The following is a 16485-nucleotide window of genomic DNA, read 5'->3' as shown; positions in this document are numbered from 1 at the left end:
GGGTCGGAGTAATGAGTCTCCTTCCTAATGACTTTAGCAGTTGACGGAGAAGACAGGACAGGCGCTTATGGAATCAAAGGTTTTTGTCTGGCAGGATGAGGGCACAGCGGCGTGTTGTGTGTGTGTGTGTGTGTGTACAGTGTGTGTCCACATGCTCAACACACACTCCTGATCAAAAAAAGCAGAAAGAATGTGGAAGCCGTAGAGTGAAATCTAGAAAGCGGTGGGAACAGAGGAGGATGTAAAACAAACACCACCGAGGGAAGCTGACAACACACAGCATCAGGCTGCTCGTCATCCTGTCTGACAGACTTTGTGATCGGTTGTGTAGTCATCTCTGCGTCCACGTCTTCATTTCTGCTGTAATTACGTTTAAAGTCTGTGTGAGGATCAGTTCCCTCTGTATACATCCGCTACCTGCCTGTCAGCTTTTCGTCTTTCTCTCTGTCTCTTTTCATCTGTTTTTCCTTTTTACCAGATCGTCTGTCTTCCCTTGTTTTCCTTGTCTCCCACGTTTGAACGCCTCCCCACATTTTAAACCTAAAGAATGTGACAGGTCTGGCGTTTCGCTGGCAGAAAACTCCTGGAAACTTATCAGCATAAGACTCGAGCAACAAAGAAGTGAAACACAACCGAATTCAGCAGTTAAACAACTGATAAGTCAGTCGACAGGAAATTGATTAACAACAACCTAGGTTGATTCATTGTCGGTTCCAGCTTCAAATGTCAGGATATGTTGCTTTTCTCTGTGTTAGATTGTTTCAAACTGAACATCTTTGTGTTTCTTTTGCTTTATTTGAACAAAAACAGCAGTCTGAAGAGATATTTTCAACATATAGTAAAGATAGGATGGGGACCTTTGCTCAAAACTACTTTATCAAAGCCCTTAAACAATGCAGATCAATTGTCAATTATAGAATTAAAACACGTTGAATCCAAACACTGAGATAATCCACATTCTGTGTGATGGTAGCACCCAAGACGTTCACTGTATATCTCTCTAAGCAGCACATGATGCAGCCGCCGGCGCTGCTGCAGCTCAGCCTCACTCCTCGCAGCAGGCGGCCTGGCTGTCACATCACATACTTGTTTATTATTCCGTTGACAGATATTTATGACACGGAGAAACATAGACAAACAGTTTGCATCTGTTCCCGTGGGCCGTTTAGGAAAACTCACCAAACCGTGCAACCAAGACAATGGCTCATATCAGGAGTGTTGGCATGGTGAAGCCACATGGTAAACATGAGCAGCTCAGCAGGTAGACATGTACCCGTCTCCCTGTCTCTCTGATCGGCTCGCTGTTCTCTCCTCCTCCCATAGTGTGATTTCAGGCTGCGCTCCTTCCTGTGTCGCCTCTCTTTCTCTCATCCCTCCATCCTGAAACAAAGAGATTACATCACTGCAGGGGGCGCTGTGTTTTTTCTTTTTAAAGGAACAGTATCTTTAATTTGGCGTTCATCCCAGCTTTATAACTGAAACCCACTGCTGCTGCTGGTGGTGGCGGTGCTGGGTCGAATCCACAGAGAGATTACCTCCAGGAAACAAATTGGTTTATTATGATTTCTCAGCTCCAGTATGTTGATAAAGCCAGGAAGTGGGAGCAGGGAGTTTACCGGCAGATGGACGTCAGGCCGCTGTGATTGCTGGTTTGATCAGTGAAAAGGAATCTGTGATTAATGGATTGCATTTGAAAAGGGAGATGATGAAAGTTACTGTCATCGGTCCATTTGGCTCTCAAATGCTGCAAAGACACGTACAAATTAATTCATAAAATAAAACCAGGAGAAAGCGTATAACTCATCTCACCGTTTTAAAAAGCAGCTTTCGATTAATTAATTTCCGATTGCAATTTTAATTGGGTTCCTCCTTGCGCCACGTCCCAACCCTCCATGAAATTCCACGGAAATTGGTTCAGGAGCTTTTGCGTAATCCTGCGAGCTGTCAAACAAACGCAGATAAAAACATAATCAACAAACATCAGGGGACACATTTACCTCTGCAAGTGATTTGAGTGGCTAAACAAACACTTAGTTACATGAAGTCCAAGTCTTCATCTTCAGCAGTTGTATGAAGAACACCTTCAGGATTCATCTAAATCTCGTGGGAAGCATTTAGGTTTCGGATCTAGCGACACAGAATGGCGTTTCCGGGAGGGATGCACCACTGTGACCGCAAAGTAAAAACCGAGCATTCATCTACCGGAACTGTCTCCTCAGTCTGAGACTCGTCTGAGAGGCTGACAGGAGCCGCCACTTCCTGATTTTAAAATTGCAGATATGGAGGAATTTAAGAATAGCACCATGCACCCGGGCTCTATGTGGCGCTGCCTCCGCCCCTCTAATGACAAGATAGCGACATTTATCAAATTAGCTGCTGTCAAGTGCCTGCACGGGCGCTGGAGGATTATGGGAGGAAAGGCTGCGTTGGAGTTAATTTGACGGCATGTCTGGCCCCCCCCCGACCCACCCCCACCCCCAGCGATGCAGCGGCTGAGGCATCACTTTAATTTCCAGAGCTTTTTCCACTTTCACTTGCCTGCCAGCCCCCCCGCCCCCTGTCCTCTGTGCTAAATTGTCTCTAGATTGGATATTTAGGGGATGGGGGGGATGCTCTCTCTTTCTATTCTCCCCCTTGCATCGACTCTCACCCCACACTCCCCTCTCCATCCCGGTTCACACTTACAGGAACACACTGCATTTAAATATGACACCATTTATTCGGAGGCCAGAATTATTATTTTTTATAAATTGCAGCATTATTCAAGGGAGAGGGCTCCAGCTTCTTTATCTGCACCATCCAGATTTGGCCTCTTCAGTACGATTAGCCCTCTCAAGTCCACTGTGGCCCACTAGCTCACTGTATGGGAGTCAGATTTATGGAGGGCGAGCCGGAGGAAGCCATTAAAAGGCAGCGTTTCGATCTCTGATTACTTTTCTCCTCTCTTCACAAATAGCTGGATTAAGAAAGAGGGCTCTGTTGTAGCGTAACATTAGCATCCTATGGGGCTGGGTGGGGCTTTAAGGTAAAGGCGTGTGAATGCATTTGCAATTGTGTGTGTGTGTGAGGGAGGGAGGGAGGGAGGGAGAGAAAGCTTGAGGTGGGGTTATATTGGCAGTGTTAGGATGACAGGCCTCCACCCAGAGTCCAATAAAGGCGTCAGCAGCCGGGGCAGATTTATGGCGGCCGTGCTGAGTGCAGAGCATGATGGGGGATGGAGCGACAGCGAGCTCACTATCCAGGATATCTTACGCCTCCTTAGAGAGTCTCTCTCTCTCTCCCTCTCTCTCTCTAATTTCACAGCTCTCATTCTGTCGCATTGTCTCTATTATCTCTCTCTTCATTGTAATTCATGATTTTCTGTCTTATTGTCGACATTTTTCATAATTATTTCAGACTTAAATGTGAAATATTTTTTTTATCCCCCGTTTATATATTATTTTTTGAACCCCCTCCTTTCCTTCAGCAGCACACAAAGCGATTCAGAGCTTTTAGGAAACAGTTGTTTCCTTTGTCTGTTTTCCACCGAGCGCTTTATCTCAACTAAACTCAGACAAGCTGTGTTGAGTGGCCTCTTACAATCGGTGCAAAGACTGAAGTGTAAAAACATTCAAGTTGTCACATCTGAAATGCAGAAAAAGTCTGAACCAAGGTTCATGTCTTGGTTAGGTTGTTAGGGAGCAGATTCAAGACCTTTTACCTTACCTATACTTGACATTGATTGGTTTGTTGACCGGTTTGCGTCTGATTTGGCTAATGTTTTCTTTCCCTTTAAATAGAGAAATTGAATGAAGCAGTTGACATTGTCATGGGCCGCTGATCCCAGGCTCCTTTCACATCATGTGTCTGTCTGACCCAAACAAAGCAGATCCCTCAGAGGAGTCAGCAGACAGGCAGAGGCTTGGTGGCTGTTTCCCTGAGCTCCCAGTCTTCATACTGGGCAAAGCAAACATTTGCATTGGTCCAGCTTGTCAACAAACAGTCGAGCGCTATCAATCTTCTAATTGAACCATCAGCAAGAAACTGAGTATTTTGCTAGTTGAACATTGTCAAAACAATACTTGAAACCTTGTGTATTCTGTTAAGTGGGATGTCCTGTCAACAGACCAGTGTCACATGACACCCTGGCAGCAGCCCTCGACCCCGGCCTGTGATATTGTTTTGGAAAGACCCGTGTGTTGCCGTGGCAGCAGGAGCTCCAGCTTTTCCCGGTGTGATTGTATTTTTTCCACCTGCAGCAGGAAAAAACGGCCTGTCCCCTCCCAAACGCTGTTTCCATGTAACCACTTCACAGCAGTGTGCGTGTGTGTGTGTTGCTCTGGTATGTATTCATGAGGAAGAGGAAGATGCTGATGTGTGAGCTGCATGAGGATGAGGAGGATGAGGAGGATGAGGAGGATGAGGAGGATGAGGAGGATGAGGCCACAAATCAACGGGCGAGCAGTGGCGTTCAAAGAAAGAATGTGAGAGACAGATGGAGAGAGAAAGGCGATGTCAGACGTGGACAGACTGAAGCTCAGTGTTTGACGACCACAGGCTATAGTGACCCATTAACTTAACCTGTGAAGCTCAGCCCCTCCCCCACTGGAAACTGCTGGTCATAGACACGCTCATGCTCAATATTGGCCTACATCCATAAAGTAATAGGATGGTTCAAAGATACACATGAACACAATATCAGGTCACACCAGTTATTGTGTATTAGTGTTTTTATTAATCCCTCATTTGTTCATTCATTTGTTTTCTCTTGTTTTATTTGTATAAAACAGACACACCAAAGCTTTTTCAGCTTCTGGCTTTTGTGTGTTTTTGTTCCGTGGAGACATCAGTTCCCCAGAAGACGCTCGGTTTAGTCAGAGTCGGAGCTGTGGTGATTCATTTGGCATTTCACGCAGCCTCGGTTTATCTGCAGTTTATCATTAGTATTCATGACTGTGGTTTTTTAGGCTTAGCACTGTGACCCCCCCCCTCTCAACCAGGAGACAGTTTTGTTCTAAAAATTGTTTGGATGTTCAATATCTTCGGCCTAAAGGCTGTGTGTGGGCTTTAAATCCACACAGACACACACATCTCCAGTGTGTTTGTGGTGACAGCATTTTTCCAAAGCAGGGTGGTACGACGATTAGAGCAAGTCCTGTAGTTCTTGAATAAATCTTTGGAGGAGTTTTTAAACATGAGCTTGAGATGGTGCATTCCCTTATGGAGGTGGGGTCAGGAATAAAAAGGAAAAAGAAAAACACGCCTGGATGGCACCCACTCGTCTCCCTGGATCCATTATAGATCATACATGTGACAAATGTGTTTTATTTTGTAAGCATGTTGCAACAAGCTATATAAATGTTAGATATGGGAAATCAGTTCTACTTTCCGGGATCTAGGATGCAACAAAGAAAATACTTGATAAATAAGAGTGTTAATATTAACACAAGAGTCTGGAAATACCCCAAAATTTCAGCATATGTGCAAAATAACAGCAGCGTCACATGCTATGAATAATGATGAATGGAGAATGTGTAGTACTCTGCTCAGTTTGGTTTGCTGCAAGGTTTGGCATTGAGGGAGGACATTGTTTACACACACACACACACACATGAAGAGAGCCCATGTTGGTCTTTGCCAGGCAGTTTGCCAACGCTCGGCGCGGGCACAGTGGGCAGCCCCCCCCCCACAGGCAGCAGCGAGTACACGGAGCAAGCGGTGGGTGGGCTGAAGGTCAGACGAGGCCCGGACACACTGGCATTGTTCTCTCTCTCTCTCTCTCTCTCTGTCTCTCTCTCTCTGTCTCTCCCTTACCCCCTGACCTTTGACTTTAGGAGCATATGTCTGTGTGTGTGTGTGTGATGGTGTCAACCAAATATGAATGAGTGGATTTATGGATGCAATGGAGGCAGAAGAGATCCAGTGCTGAAGTAGATGTCAGCTGAGCGTGTTTCAAAGTAAACTGGTGTGAACTGGACGGCGCTGGATGGTGTGTGTGTGTTTGTGTTCATCTCTGGCATGTTATTGCTCTGAGTCAGCACTGAGGAGGCCCGGCTCTCGTCTCTGCTGAATGTAGAAGTGGGGGGGGGGGGGTGAGCAGAAAGTTCTTCTGTGTGACGTGCAGAGATGTTTGATGTCTTCCCCTCAGCTGTTGCACACCAGATTCCCAGAACCGCTGACTGTACGCTCGCTCTCCTCCTGGAAGCTGAACTGTTCTACTCGTCATGTTCAGTGGAAGTCGCTGGTTGAACTTTGAACAGAATCGATTGTATCTGTTTCTCTCCCACCTCATCTTCTAATGAGCATCCCTTGTAATCATAGTGGAGACCACTCTGTGACAGTAGATTAGAGCTGCTGTTTCCCCACAGACACCGGGCCCGTTGCAGAAGCAGGTCAGAGTGCGGTTTTGCCGAAAATTTCCCTCGAGGTGCCGCACTCGGATCTCAAATTATTCGAACCTTGACCCAGTTTGTTGTCGGCCTTTTCAAAGTGCTTCCTCTCTTGTTGAGCGTCGTGTGAGGTTTTTTGCTTATGAATGCATGAACAAAGATGCAGGGGGGAAACTCATTTGGTGTGCCCCAGTTTCCAGAGCTGCTTTAATTAGCGAAATTAATTCTGGAACACGTGATGAAGTTCTGTGCAGGCAGCCTCACTGTGATCCTGCCCAGCATGCATCGGGATGTCAGGTTAAATCAGAATAACCTTAACACAAATATCAGTATTACATGTACTGTACAGTATCTCACCTTTGTTAAAACTCAGTGCAGAACAGAAAGCTTCATAATAAGCATGAATTTGGTCATTTGCAAGTTGAGTAAAGTCTAAATGAGTAAACTGAACTTAATACAGTTGCCGTGTATCAATGTCTGATGGTTTTCTTCCTCTCTTATCACAGATGGTCACTTCACCGGGACTCCTCCCTCATACGGGTACGATGCAGACCGCGCCGAGGAGCAGCGGCGGCACCACGACATCCTGCCGTACATCGATGACTCGCCGTCGTCTTCGCCGCACCTCAGCTCCAAGAGCCGCAGCAGCCGGGACACGCTCTCCTCGGGGTCGCTGGAGTCCTCCAAATCGGTCTGTATGCCATCCCACCGTCCTGTGTCTCATGTCAGTGGCAGAAAGATGCAGCAAATCAGCTATTTAACCTTTGAACGACTTAAAATCGATAAAGTCCCTAAATAATAATATAATATGATATATTTCACATTTCTATGGCTGGTATCACTATTCACTGGCTTATACGTTGACCTCAATACAGTCCAGGAAGTATGCTAATCTATTCTTACAGCAATCCTACGCCATCAGAAGCCGTCAATTGATGAGAAATCAAATCTGCCATTAAAGAGGATTGATAAAGCACAATTTCTCCCGCCGTTATAACCTCAGAGCCAGTCATCCGGGGAAGAAACTCATCCCCTGTAAGAGTCTGGCTTTTTCTCATCCAGGGTATTAGGCAGAATTACCTATCACCTCCATCACCCCCCTCGCTGCCTTCATCCTCTTACCCTCCTCCCTTCGCTCTCTCTTGTCTGCGGAGGGAGAAGCGGTGATCTATGACGTCTGGTACACATACGCACGGCTGCACACACGCGCACATACAAACACACGCACACACACACACACAACCCCAGAGTCAGCAAAGATGAGAATGGTCGTGAATGCTACAGCCAGGATCTATTTCACGCTACATACACGTATATGTATTATTTATACGTATATATCCATCCACCCATTTACGTCCGCTTAGACTAAGATAGAATGGTGTTCCAGATTCCCCTTCTCCCCAGCCTGGATTTCCAGCTCCTCCTGGGGGATCCTCAAGCGTTCCCAGTCCAGATGGGATACAGTATGTAGTCCCTCCAGCGAGTTCTGGGTCTACCCCTGGGTCTTGTCCCACCTGGGCGTACACAGTCAAATTCCAAAACTCGTCCTGATAACACGCCTGAGCTTCCTCACTGTGCCTCCAAATCTGCTCGCTCTACTTCTACGGCTGAGCTCAGGCGCCCATTTCAACTGCTTGTATTCACGCTCTCGTTCTGTATGTCACCACCAAGAGCTCACGGCACAGCTCCATCTCCACCACAGCAGTGCGGTCCTTACCTATTTATTATTTTTACGATAAATCACGCACATTTTCTCTTCCATTTCTACATTTTCCCAGTTGCCATCGTCGTTGCCTCATTATTTTCTGCCCCATAGACGTGTTTGCAGGTAGCTGCTGAACGTGCTCCAGCCATATGTTGGATTAGAATGGAGGGGTATCATGGGAGAATGTAATAAGCTAATACTGATCCTCTCCACTGTGCCCTTGGTGGAAGTAATCGCATCAGTGGTCACAAAGCGGTATCAGTTACTCAGCCCCTCAGTCTCTGCTCTCTGTCTGAGCAGGAGAGCCGGCCCGCGCCTGTCAATCTGATTGATGGCTCGCATCTGCCAATAAACGATGAATCACTTGACTGCACCCCGACCTTTGACCTGTGAGCTAGGAACTCTCAATGATTTTAATTTCTTTGCATGCATGTAAACACACACACACACACACATGTCTTATCTTGTGTTCACGTTTTTGTGTCAGAGCAGGATGATGAATTTGTTGAAGAGGATTTGCTGAGTAAACTCATGTTCAGAGGCAGAAACCTTGTGCAAACGTCGGGCAGGAGGGTGTGTGTGTTCGTCTGTGTGTGTGTCTGTGTGTGTGTGTGTGTGTGTCTGTGTATGTGTGTGTGTGTGTTAAGGGTTGACGGAAGCAGCGCCGGATGATCCCAACAATTTATTCATCAGTGAGTTCTCCAAGCAGCCAGACAATCTTTCAATAACTGCCAAGAAAATGGAGTTACCGTCGTCCTTGCTCTGCCCTTGCCCCCCCCCCCCTCATCCAGCAGCGTCCCAGTCTGCAGCTCTAATTGATGAGTCAGAGGCCAGACGTGCTCTGATTGGCTTAGACAGAGCTGACGGTTCTATGACGTCACTGTGATGAGTCATCACCATCAGCGGGACGGCAGCTGATCTAATTTTCCTCAGCGGATCGTGTTCTCTCATAATAATCTGACTCCTTCCCGCACTAGGGGGGGGGGGGGGGGGTCGGTGATTGGAAGTCAGCTACTGACGTGTGACTCCTGTGCTGTGATATGTTATTTTTTAACAATCTGTCAAACACACTGACCACATCTTTCACCAACACACGCTTTTATCATTTTCATCACCAAGGAGAAGAAGAGGAGAGAGAAAAGAAACAATGTGAAAACTACTAGAACTTCCATGTCGTGTTTTAGTGTGACAATGTTTCTTTGGATAGTTCAGACTTTCATAACCAATCGCAGGAAGTTGAGACGACATTAAAAGTCAGAAAAAGAAGCAGAAGCAATTCGCAGGATTGCTTTTGGATTTGGCCTCGGATGATGTAATGTTGGAACAATGACGATGTTCATTTCACTGGTAATAAAACTAAAAAAGATTTTACAGTGGCAATGATATCAATGAAGTGAACCGTATCATTCTTTTTCTCCATTCAGCTGGAAAGGCTTTTATTCTATGCACTTTCCTCAAAAACATAGAATATCCTTATTTACTCACTTTTTAAGTAACATTTATTTGGGATAAACATTTCTGAATAAAAATATATAAAAAATATAAAAAGTGAAGTAAAAAGTGAAATGCTAAATGCAAAACAGTTAACAGTGTCATATTGCAATATGCAATGTAATGCAGTATAATATGATATGGTATAATGTGTTAATTTAACACATCCTAGAGGTGTGGGGGTGGAATAAAAGTCTGAGTCAGATGGAGGTCCCGGGCCTTGTTGATAAGGCCAACTGCAGTCGGGAAGAAGCTTGTCTTGTGACCCCCAAACCCCCACATCCATATGATTCCCTTACCACCCCCCCCGCCTGTCCGACATCGCACATTAAGGCCACAACCAGAGAGAGGCAATTTCCTTTTCTACTAAGTCAGCACTAAACGTCCATCTGACCAACTCCACCGGATTAGGAGGCTCAGTGAGATGAAAATCTGCCTCGTTGTAATCTATCACGTCTGTAATGAAGCTTCGGTGCTTGCACAGCATGCTGTCTTATAATTAAAAGCGTGGCGTGATGCAGCATCGCAAGCAATCCTATGTGTGGAGCAGCTCGGCAGACACGACTCCGTCAACATGCAGGAATCAGACACCCGGAGGAAACCTGGTTTTCTCCTCTAGCGCAGGATCATTCTGAAAAAGGCTCTTTTACAGTCGTGCCGAGTTTGGAAGGGATCTCGTTAAATATTTCACAAAGCGACGGGGGGGCAGAGCAGGAGGCTAAACAGATTAGAATTCACAAACTGAACATTTAAAAGGGTTAATAAAGTGTGGAACAAGCTCACTTCCATCCCCTCCAACCTGAGAGGAGGAAAAAAGAGACGGAGATGGAGAATAATGTTGTTATTCTATCTCTGTCTCCTGAGCAACAACAGCAGGCTTGTCCAATAAACACTGTTTGTATTGATCCCCGTGAACCTCCTGGAAACATCATCCGCGCATAAACAAATCAGAAGCAAATGGGATACACTAACCTGTGTTCCTCCGCTCGGGGGCTTTGTTGACGCCGAATGGGGCTTAAATGTGAAATACTAGATTTTATAATGCAAGGACAGAGACTCACAAACCTAAATATACTCCGAGCAGGGAAATTGTGTTTTTGTTTTAACTGTTTTGATGACGGAGAAACAAATGCAGACAGACAAGCCTTCAGTCTGAACCCAGAGAGGGGCTCATTAGTTGCCATGGTGATGAATAAAAGATGATATGTCTGGAGATGTGGGTCCTTCCTTGGGGAGTCGTCTGGGGGTCTGAGAGGATGAGTTCACACTTTATGACTCTCGCCTCCCCTCGTGCAGCTGAGTAACATGTGGCCGTTTCCTCCTTGGGATTTTTTTTTCTTCTTTTGTGATGCTTGAAATGGACGCTTGTGTGTCTCATGTACTTCTAGTGTCGGGTCAAAGTCACACATGCACATGCTGATACTTGTAGCTCAGGATTCTACATTCATTTTTCATCCATTTACAAACATTCAAGGGGCTCCGTTCGCTGCCTGAGGCTTTTCTCTCTTTCAAAGTCAGCAGAGACGGACGGATTTAAAGCTGCTGCAATCCAATGTAACACATTTAAAAGCAATCATATATCATAGAAATATGACTTATTTACTCCCAGTGCCCTTTTATTTGCAAAAGAGAAAACTTTGCTGCTCGGCCTCGACATAATACGCAAACTAAAGCATTTTTTTCTAGGGGGGAAACTGATGTTATTAACAGCGCAGATCCCTCCACTCATCTGTGTGATGCATAATACATGTGTGTCACAATCAATCCGTTCATCCTCCACGTATGAAAGAAAAAGACAGAGGGAGAAAGAAAATGCAAATAGTTTATGTCTCTCAGTGAAGGAAACTATTTAAGATGAGGAAAGATAAAGAGGAGAATCTGCAAATCCCATTCCACTTGTCGTCTGTGTCTGATTTCTTTACATTTGTATTAATAAATCAAGTAATGTCTGGGTATTATCTTTGGCTGAGATCGTGAGAAAGCTAGAGCCGAGTGCGGCGTCTATGAATTATGTTCCCGTCTCTCTTTACATGACTCTATTACGCAGCCTGGTCCAAGCAGCACAGAGCTGCCATGGCAAAGGATTGATGGTTATTAAACTGTAATCACGACGTGTACAGTTTGAGTGCCGTTTGTAATTGTTCACAATATCTTCAGTCGAGTCGCTGGAATTAAATCTGAATTTATGACGTGCCGGCTCGCGTGAGGCTTTTAAATCATGTTTTTTGGCCAACAGGTTATTTAGTCGTTTGGCCTTGTGCAAACACTGGGGCCGTAAAAAACCCTGGACTGGGTTTCATAATCCTCGGGGCCAGAATCTGCTTATGCAGTGGCCATGGAAACATTAACCTTCTCTCACTAAAATAAATGCATAAACCCACACGCATCCAGCCCGTAAAAAGACTGTACATCTTTTATGATGTGTATGTATAAAATGTTCGAACTCTGCCAGAGTCCAGAGTCTCAAACATGATGATTCTCTACTTTTACTCTTTGATATTGATGTCAATTTTATTATAAAACAAGCAATTTGTTGAAATCACCTTTGGCTCAAGGGAATTGTGATTAAAATATTTAATTTTTAAGACTGAACTGAGCTTTTAATCTGAAAATAAACTGCAAAAGTTTTCCGTCTGACCTTTATCACATCGCCTTTGTTTTACTCCATCTCGATTCCAGACAGTCAAACACAGACTGAATGAAGTCTCGCCCTCTAACTCTTCTTCATGTCTGCCCTCTTTCCACTCTTTATCCTCTCTTAATTATCCTGTATCTAATTTAAGTCTCCATCTTTTCCTCTCCTCCTCCTCCTCCTCACCCTTCCCACCCCCATTTTCCTTCTCTCTTTCCTCCTCCTCATGGCCTGAGGGGCCGGATGCTTCCGCGTACCAACCCGGACTCGGTGTGTGTCAGTGTACGAGTGTGTGTGTGCGCCCTCACTTGGCACTGCCACATTCTCTCAGACACACACACACACACATATTTATAAGTCAACCCTGTTCCCACGGGAGACCCTGCCTGTTGGAGTTATTTCAGACTTGGTGGTTAAACAAGACAGCCCGAGGAATCTCTGTCTCTCTGTTTTCTTTCATGTCCGCACTCCTCCGTGAGCTTTGACTGGGCTGAGGGGAGGAAACCGGGGAGGATGACTAGCAGGTGCAATTGTTGCCGTTTGATTCTCCAGACTGAAGCGCTCACAAACGGAAGAAACCTGCAGAAGTTTCAAGCGCAGCTAAAAACCAGGAGCTCTTCAATTTTAGATTTACAAACAAGGCGTTTTAGAGGTTCTTAAAATGAGCAGATGTAAGGGATAATACGATGCTTTGAATGTTCTTCATGCCGTGTTCCAGTTTGAAAACAGTTACCAATGTTTCTGGATGTTGTTGTAACTCTGTGTTTTTTTTCTGTGTGTTTGTTACAGACTGAATGTGACCTGGAAAAAGGTTTGGAGATGAGGAAGTGGGTCCTGTCTGGGATCCTGAACACAGAGGAATCGTACCTCAGTCACCTGGAGGCTCTGCTGCTGGTGAGAACTCACACAAGCTGCTTTTTCTCTGTCTCAGTCGGTTGGTCCGGAGTTCATGTCCCGACATTTTCTGGAACTTTTCCAGAGTTCATTTCCCGAAATTGATGATTGTTAAAGGGTAGAGCACTCACTTTGTTTGTCTTTGGTGCCACTTGTCATATCTGGAAATATAATTGCTTCTTTCTAGTTTTGTTGGCACAAAATAGTCAAATAAACGAACTGCAGAGAAAAAGACACATTCTAAGATTATGCTTCAAATCCTTCCCTAAAATTTGGGACCATGTAATATTTCCCTAACAGCAGCCTCTGTGGCCACAAGTTGAAATAAAGGCTAATGGCCCGTTTAATGTCCCTTTTATTTCTGGACTCAGTTGCTTCATAGATGCTGTCATCGTTATCTTTCTTCTGGCAACAGATTAAATGACTCGTATGTGATAATCATAGTTTCGTGGCAAACAAGTTTACTGTTGTGATTCTCTCATTAACAGAAACACAACTCAGAATAAACACAAAATGTTTTAAATGTCTGCTTAAAGGGACTCTTACCTTTGTTTCATTTTTACACTTTTTTTGGATAAGGTTAAATTGGTATTAATAAGGTAATGACACTCTAAAATGCAAGACAGACCCACCAGGAGTAAAAACAAACAATTATTTCACTCTCATAATATTTAGTGAAAACTTCAACCAATAAAATTCTTCGGACCGAAGGACCTTATTGGCCGACAGACCTGTCTGTTTGCTGCATGGACATGCAGGTTTTCCGTCTGCTTCTTGTGGCGCATTCGGGCCCGTCATCATATGTGAATGTAAATGTATATATCTTACCGGTGCTTCTGAATCCGAATCCATTGCTTTGGTAAACAAAAACTCACGTGCGTGCGCGGAGGCAGTAGGTTGTAAGTCTGCTTTTAAATAAAGTTTCTTCAAAAAAACACCGCGGATGGGAACGAGGGGGTGGGGCATTGGAGGAAGGCGGGATGATTTGAATGTGCTGTAATTCTCAAATGCAACAAAGGTAAGAGTCCCTTTAAAAGCAACATGCTCACCACTGCAACTTCTTTCTGCTTTTGTGATAGAATCGTTATTCTGTACTTGAAGCCTGAGTCATTCTGTAAAGTACTTAAAGTTCACCCACACATGCACTGTATGGAAAGAGCCTTTTTCACACCTGTCATCTGTACTGTTTGTTCCTCCCCAGCCCATGAAGCCTCTGAAGGCTGCAGCCACGACGTCGCAGCCCGTCCTCACCGTGGCCCAGATAGAAACCATCTTCTTCAAAGTGCCTGAGCTGTACGAGATCCACAAGGAGTTCTACGACGGACTCCTGCCTCGAGTTCAGCAGTGGAGCCACCACCAGAGAGTCGGGGACCTCTTCCAGAAACTGGTGAGGGGGCAAAAGAAAGAGATTTGGGCTTCGGTTTCGGGACATTTGAGGTTGTGGTGGGAAGTTACCCCTGATACAAGTAACAAGGGGACACTCAAAAACATACACATGGATGCAGACCCAAAACAAACCTAATCTTAGATCGGCATTATTCACATTAATGTCATTTCTAGAATCGAGAGGCTTTCCATCAGCAAATTCAATAAACCAATAAAAAAAATGCCGATTTGATTTTTGTAGTGATTCTTTTCCTTTATCATATTAAATCCGGACAAATTAAATCTGAATTGTCCTTCTCTTCCCATTTCCTCCTCTCTTTCTCTCTCTCTCTCTCTCTCTCTCTCTCTCTCTCTCTCTCTCTCTCTCTCTCTCTCTCTCTCTCTCTCTCTCTCTCTTTTCCCTTCTGGTCGTTTCTGCCAAACACGTCCGAGCCAAACGTACACTGGGTCTATTTAATCATTTTCACAATGGGTCAATTAACCCACAATGAATCATTTGTTAGTTCCGTCCTAAATATTCTCCCCCTCTCTCCCGCCAGCGTCTCCTTCACTCTCCCTCTCTCTCTTTTCTGTCTCTTTCCCCCTCAGATTCACATGTGCTCGAACACACACACACACACACACACACACACACACACACACACACACACACACACACACACACACACACACACACACACACACACACACACACACACACATAGAGGGAGGTGCATGCATGTTTCACAATGCCGCCTTTCTGAGTCCATCACTCCACTGTGTGCTTTGTGTCTCAAAGAAGCTGCTATAAATAGGAGCCTCTCTCTTTCACTCTCTCTCTCTTAGTAACGTATCCCATCAGCCTTTTCTTCCCTGGGGACTCACCTTGCAGTCCAGCGAGCACAATATCCATTTATTTTAAATCAAACCCTTTATTTAGATGCTTGTTTATATATTTTCTTTCTAAAAACGGCTCCTCGGTCACAATAAAACAACTCTCGGTTCCTGGAAAACAGATTTCATGGTTCTAATATGGGTGATGAATAAATAGTGAGCAGAGTGGCTGTAGTCTGTGAACAGTGCTTGAGAGCTATTGTTACTGGAGCTTTCTTTAGGAGATGGAGTGAAGATCGGCTTCGTCTGGTGCTTGTGATCGTGCAAGAGCCCTTTTCCTTTGTCTGCTTTTAACCATTACGTCAGCCTGACAAACACGTGCTTTTTTTTACCCGCTGTATTTACACTTTTTCTATCGGTATCAACAATCTGGCTGTGGTTGTCACTCTGCACACACACACACACAGACACAGACACACACACACACACACACACACACACACACACACACACACAAATACACACACACAGACAGACACACTAGTGCATCCCACAGTTTCTGTCCCATTTCTTGCCAGCTAATAAAAGTCCGGATGAGAAGATGCTGAACCTACAAAAAAACAGAGAGGCAAAATGCTTCACGTCAGTCGTTCTTTTAGGAGGTGGAGAAGGAGGGAGGAATAGCTTAGATGGGAGCAGAGGAGGAGATAAGGGCAAAGAATGGAGGGGGGGTGTAGGCTGAAAGAAGATGAGAGGGTATCCGAGTAGATTTGCTGCTGCGACTCTGATAGAGCCGTCTCGCCGTGACGCTGAAGTTTTTTTAGGAAATCGTGAGACATCAGAGGAGAAGACGAGAGAGAGAAAAGAGGAAGAGGCAAAGTGCCGGTGACGGGTTATGAGCGTGAGTGTCGGGGAGAAGTGTTTGAAGGTTGGAAATTGTGCTAAATCACACTAGTGCTCCTTCTTCTCCTAAACACTTGGAAGAGGTGAAGGTTTTACACCTCAAAGACAGACGGAGATAAACTGACTGTTGCTCTGCAGAGATTGACGACCAAAGATGCTCGTGGATCTGTGGAGGAAGAAGATAACCTCTTGATCCTTTGTTTGGCCTCACAACCATGTGTGCTTTATGTATATAGTGTGTGTGTGTGTGTGTGTGTGTGTGTGTGTGTGTGTTGGAGGAAATACGAGTACTT

At 45.0% G+C, this 16485-nt stretch overlaps 1 protein-coding gene across 1 annotated transcript in view; it reads left to right on the top strand.

Annotated features, from left to right (window-relative positions):
- bcr (BCR activator of RhoGEF and GTPase) overlaps window positions 1-16485 on the top strand; it is an 80942-nt gene that overhangs the window by 40017 nt on the left and 24440 nt on the right. Inside the window, exons 2-4 of the mRNA XM_061080513.1 lie at window positions 6875-7059; window positions 12986-13090; window positions 14292-14477. Coding sequence (XP_060936496.1) covers window positions 6875-7059; window positions 12986-13090; window positions 14292-14477 — 476 coding nt within the window. The remainder of the gene's footprint in view (window positions 1-6874; window positions 7060-12985; window positions 13091-14291; window positions 14478-16485) is intronic.

The sequence above is a fragment of the Limanda limanda genome, chromosome 1 (genome assembly GCF_963576545.1).
Source record: "Limanda limanda chromosome 1, fLimLim1.1, whole genome shotgun sequence".
Lineage (NCBI taxonomy): Eukaryota > Metazoa > Chordata > Actinopteri > Pleuronectiformes > Pleuronectidae > Limanda > Limanda limanda.
Note: the sequence above shows the minus strand (reverse complement) of the source record. Positions and strands in the feature narration are given on the sequence as shown.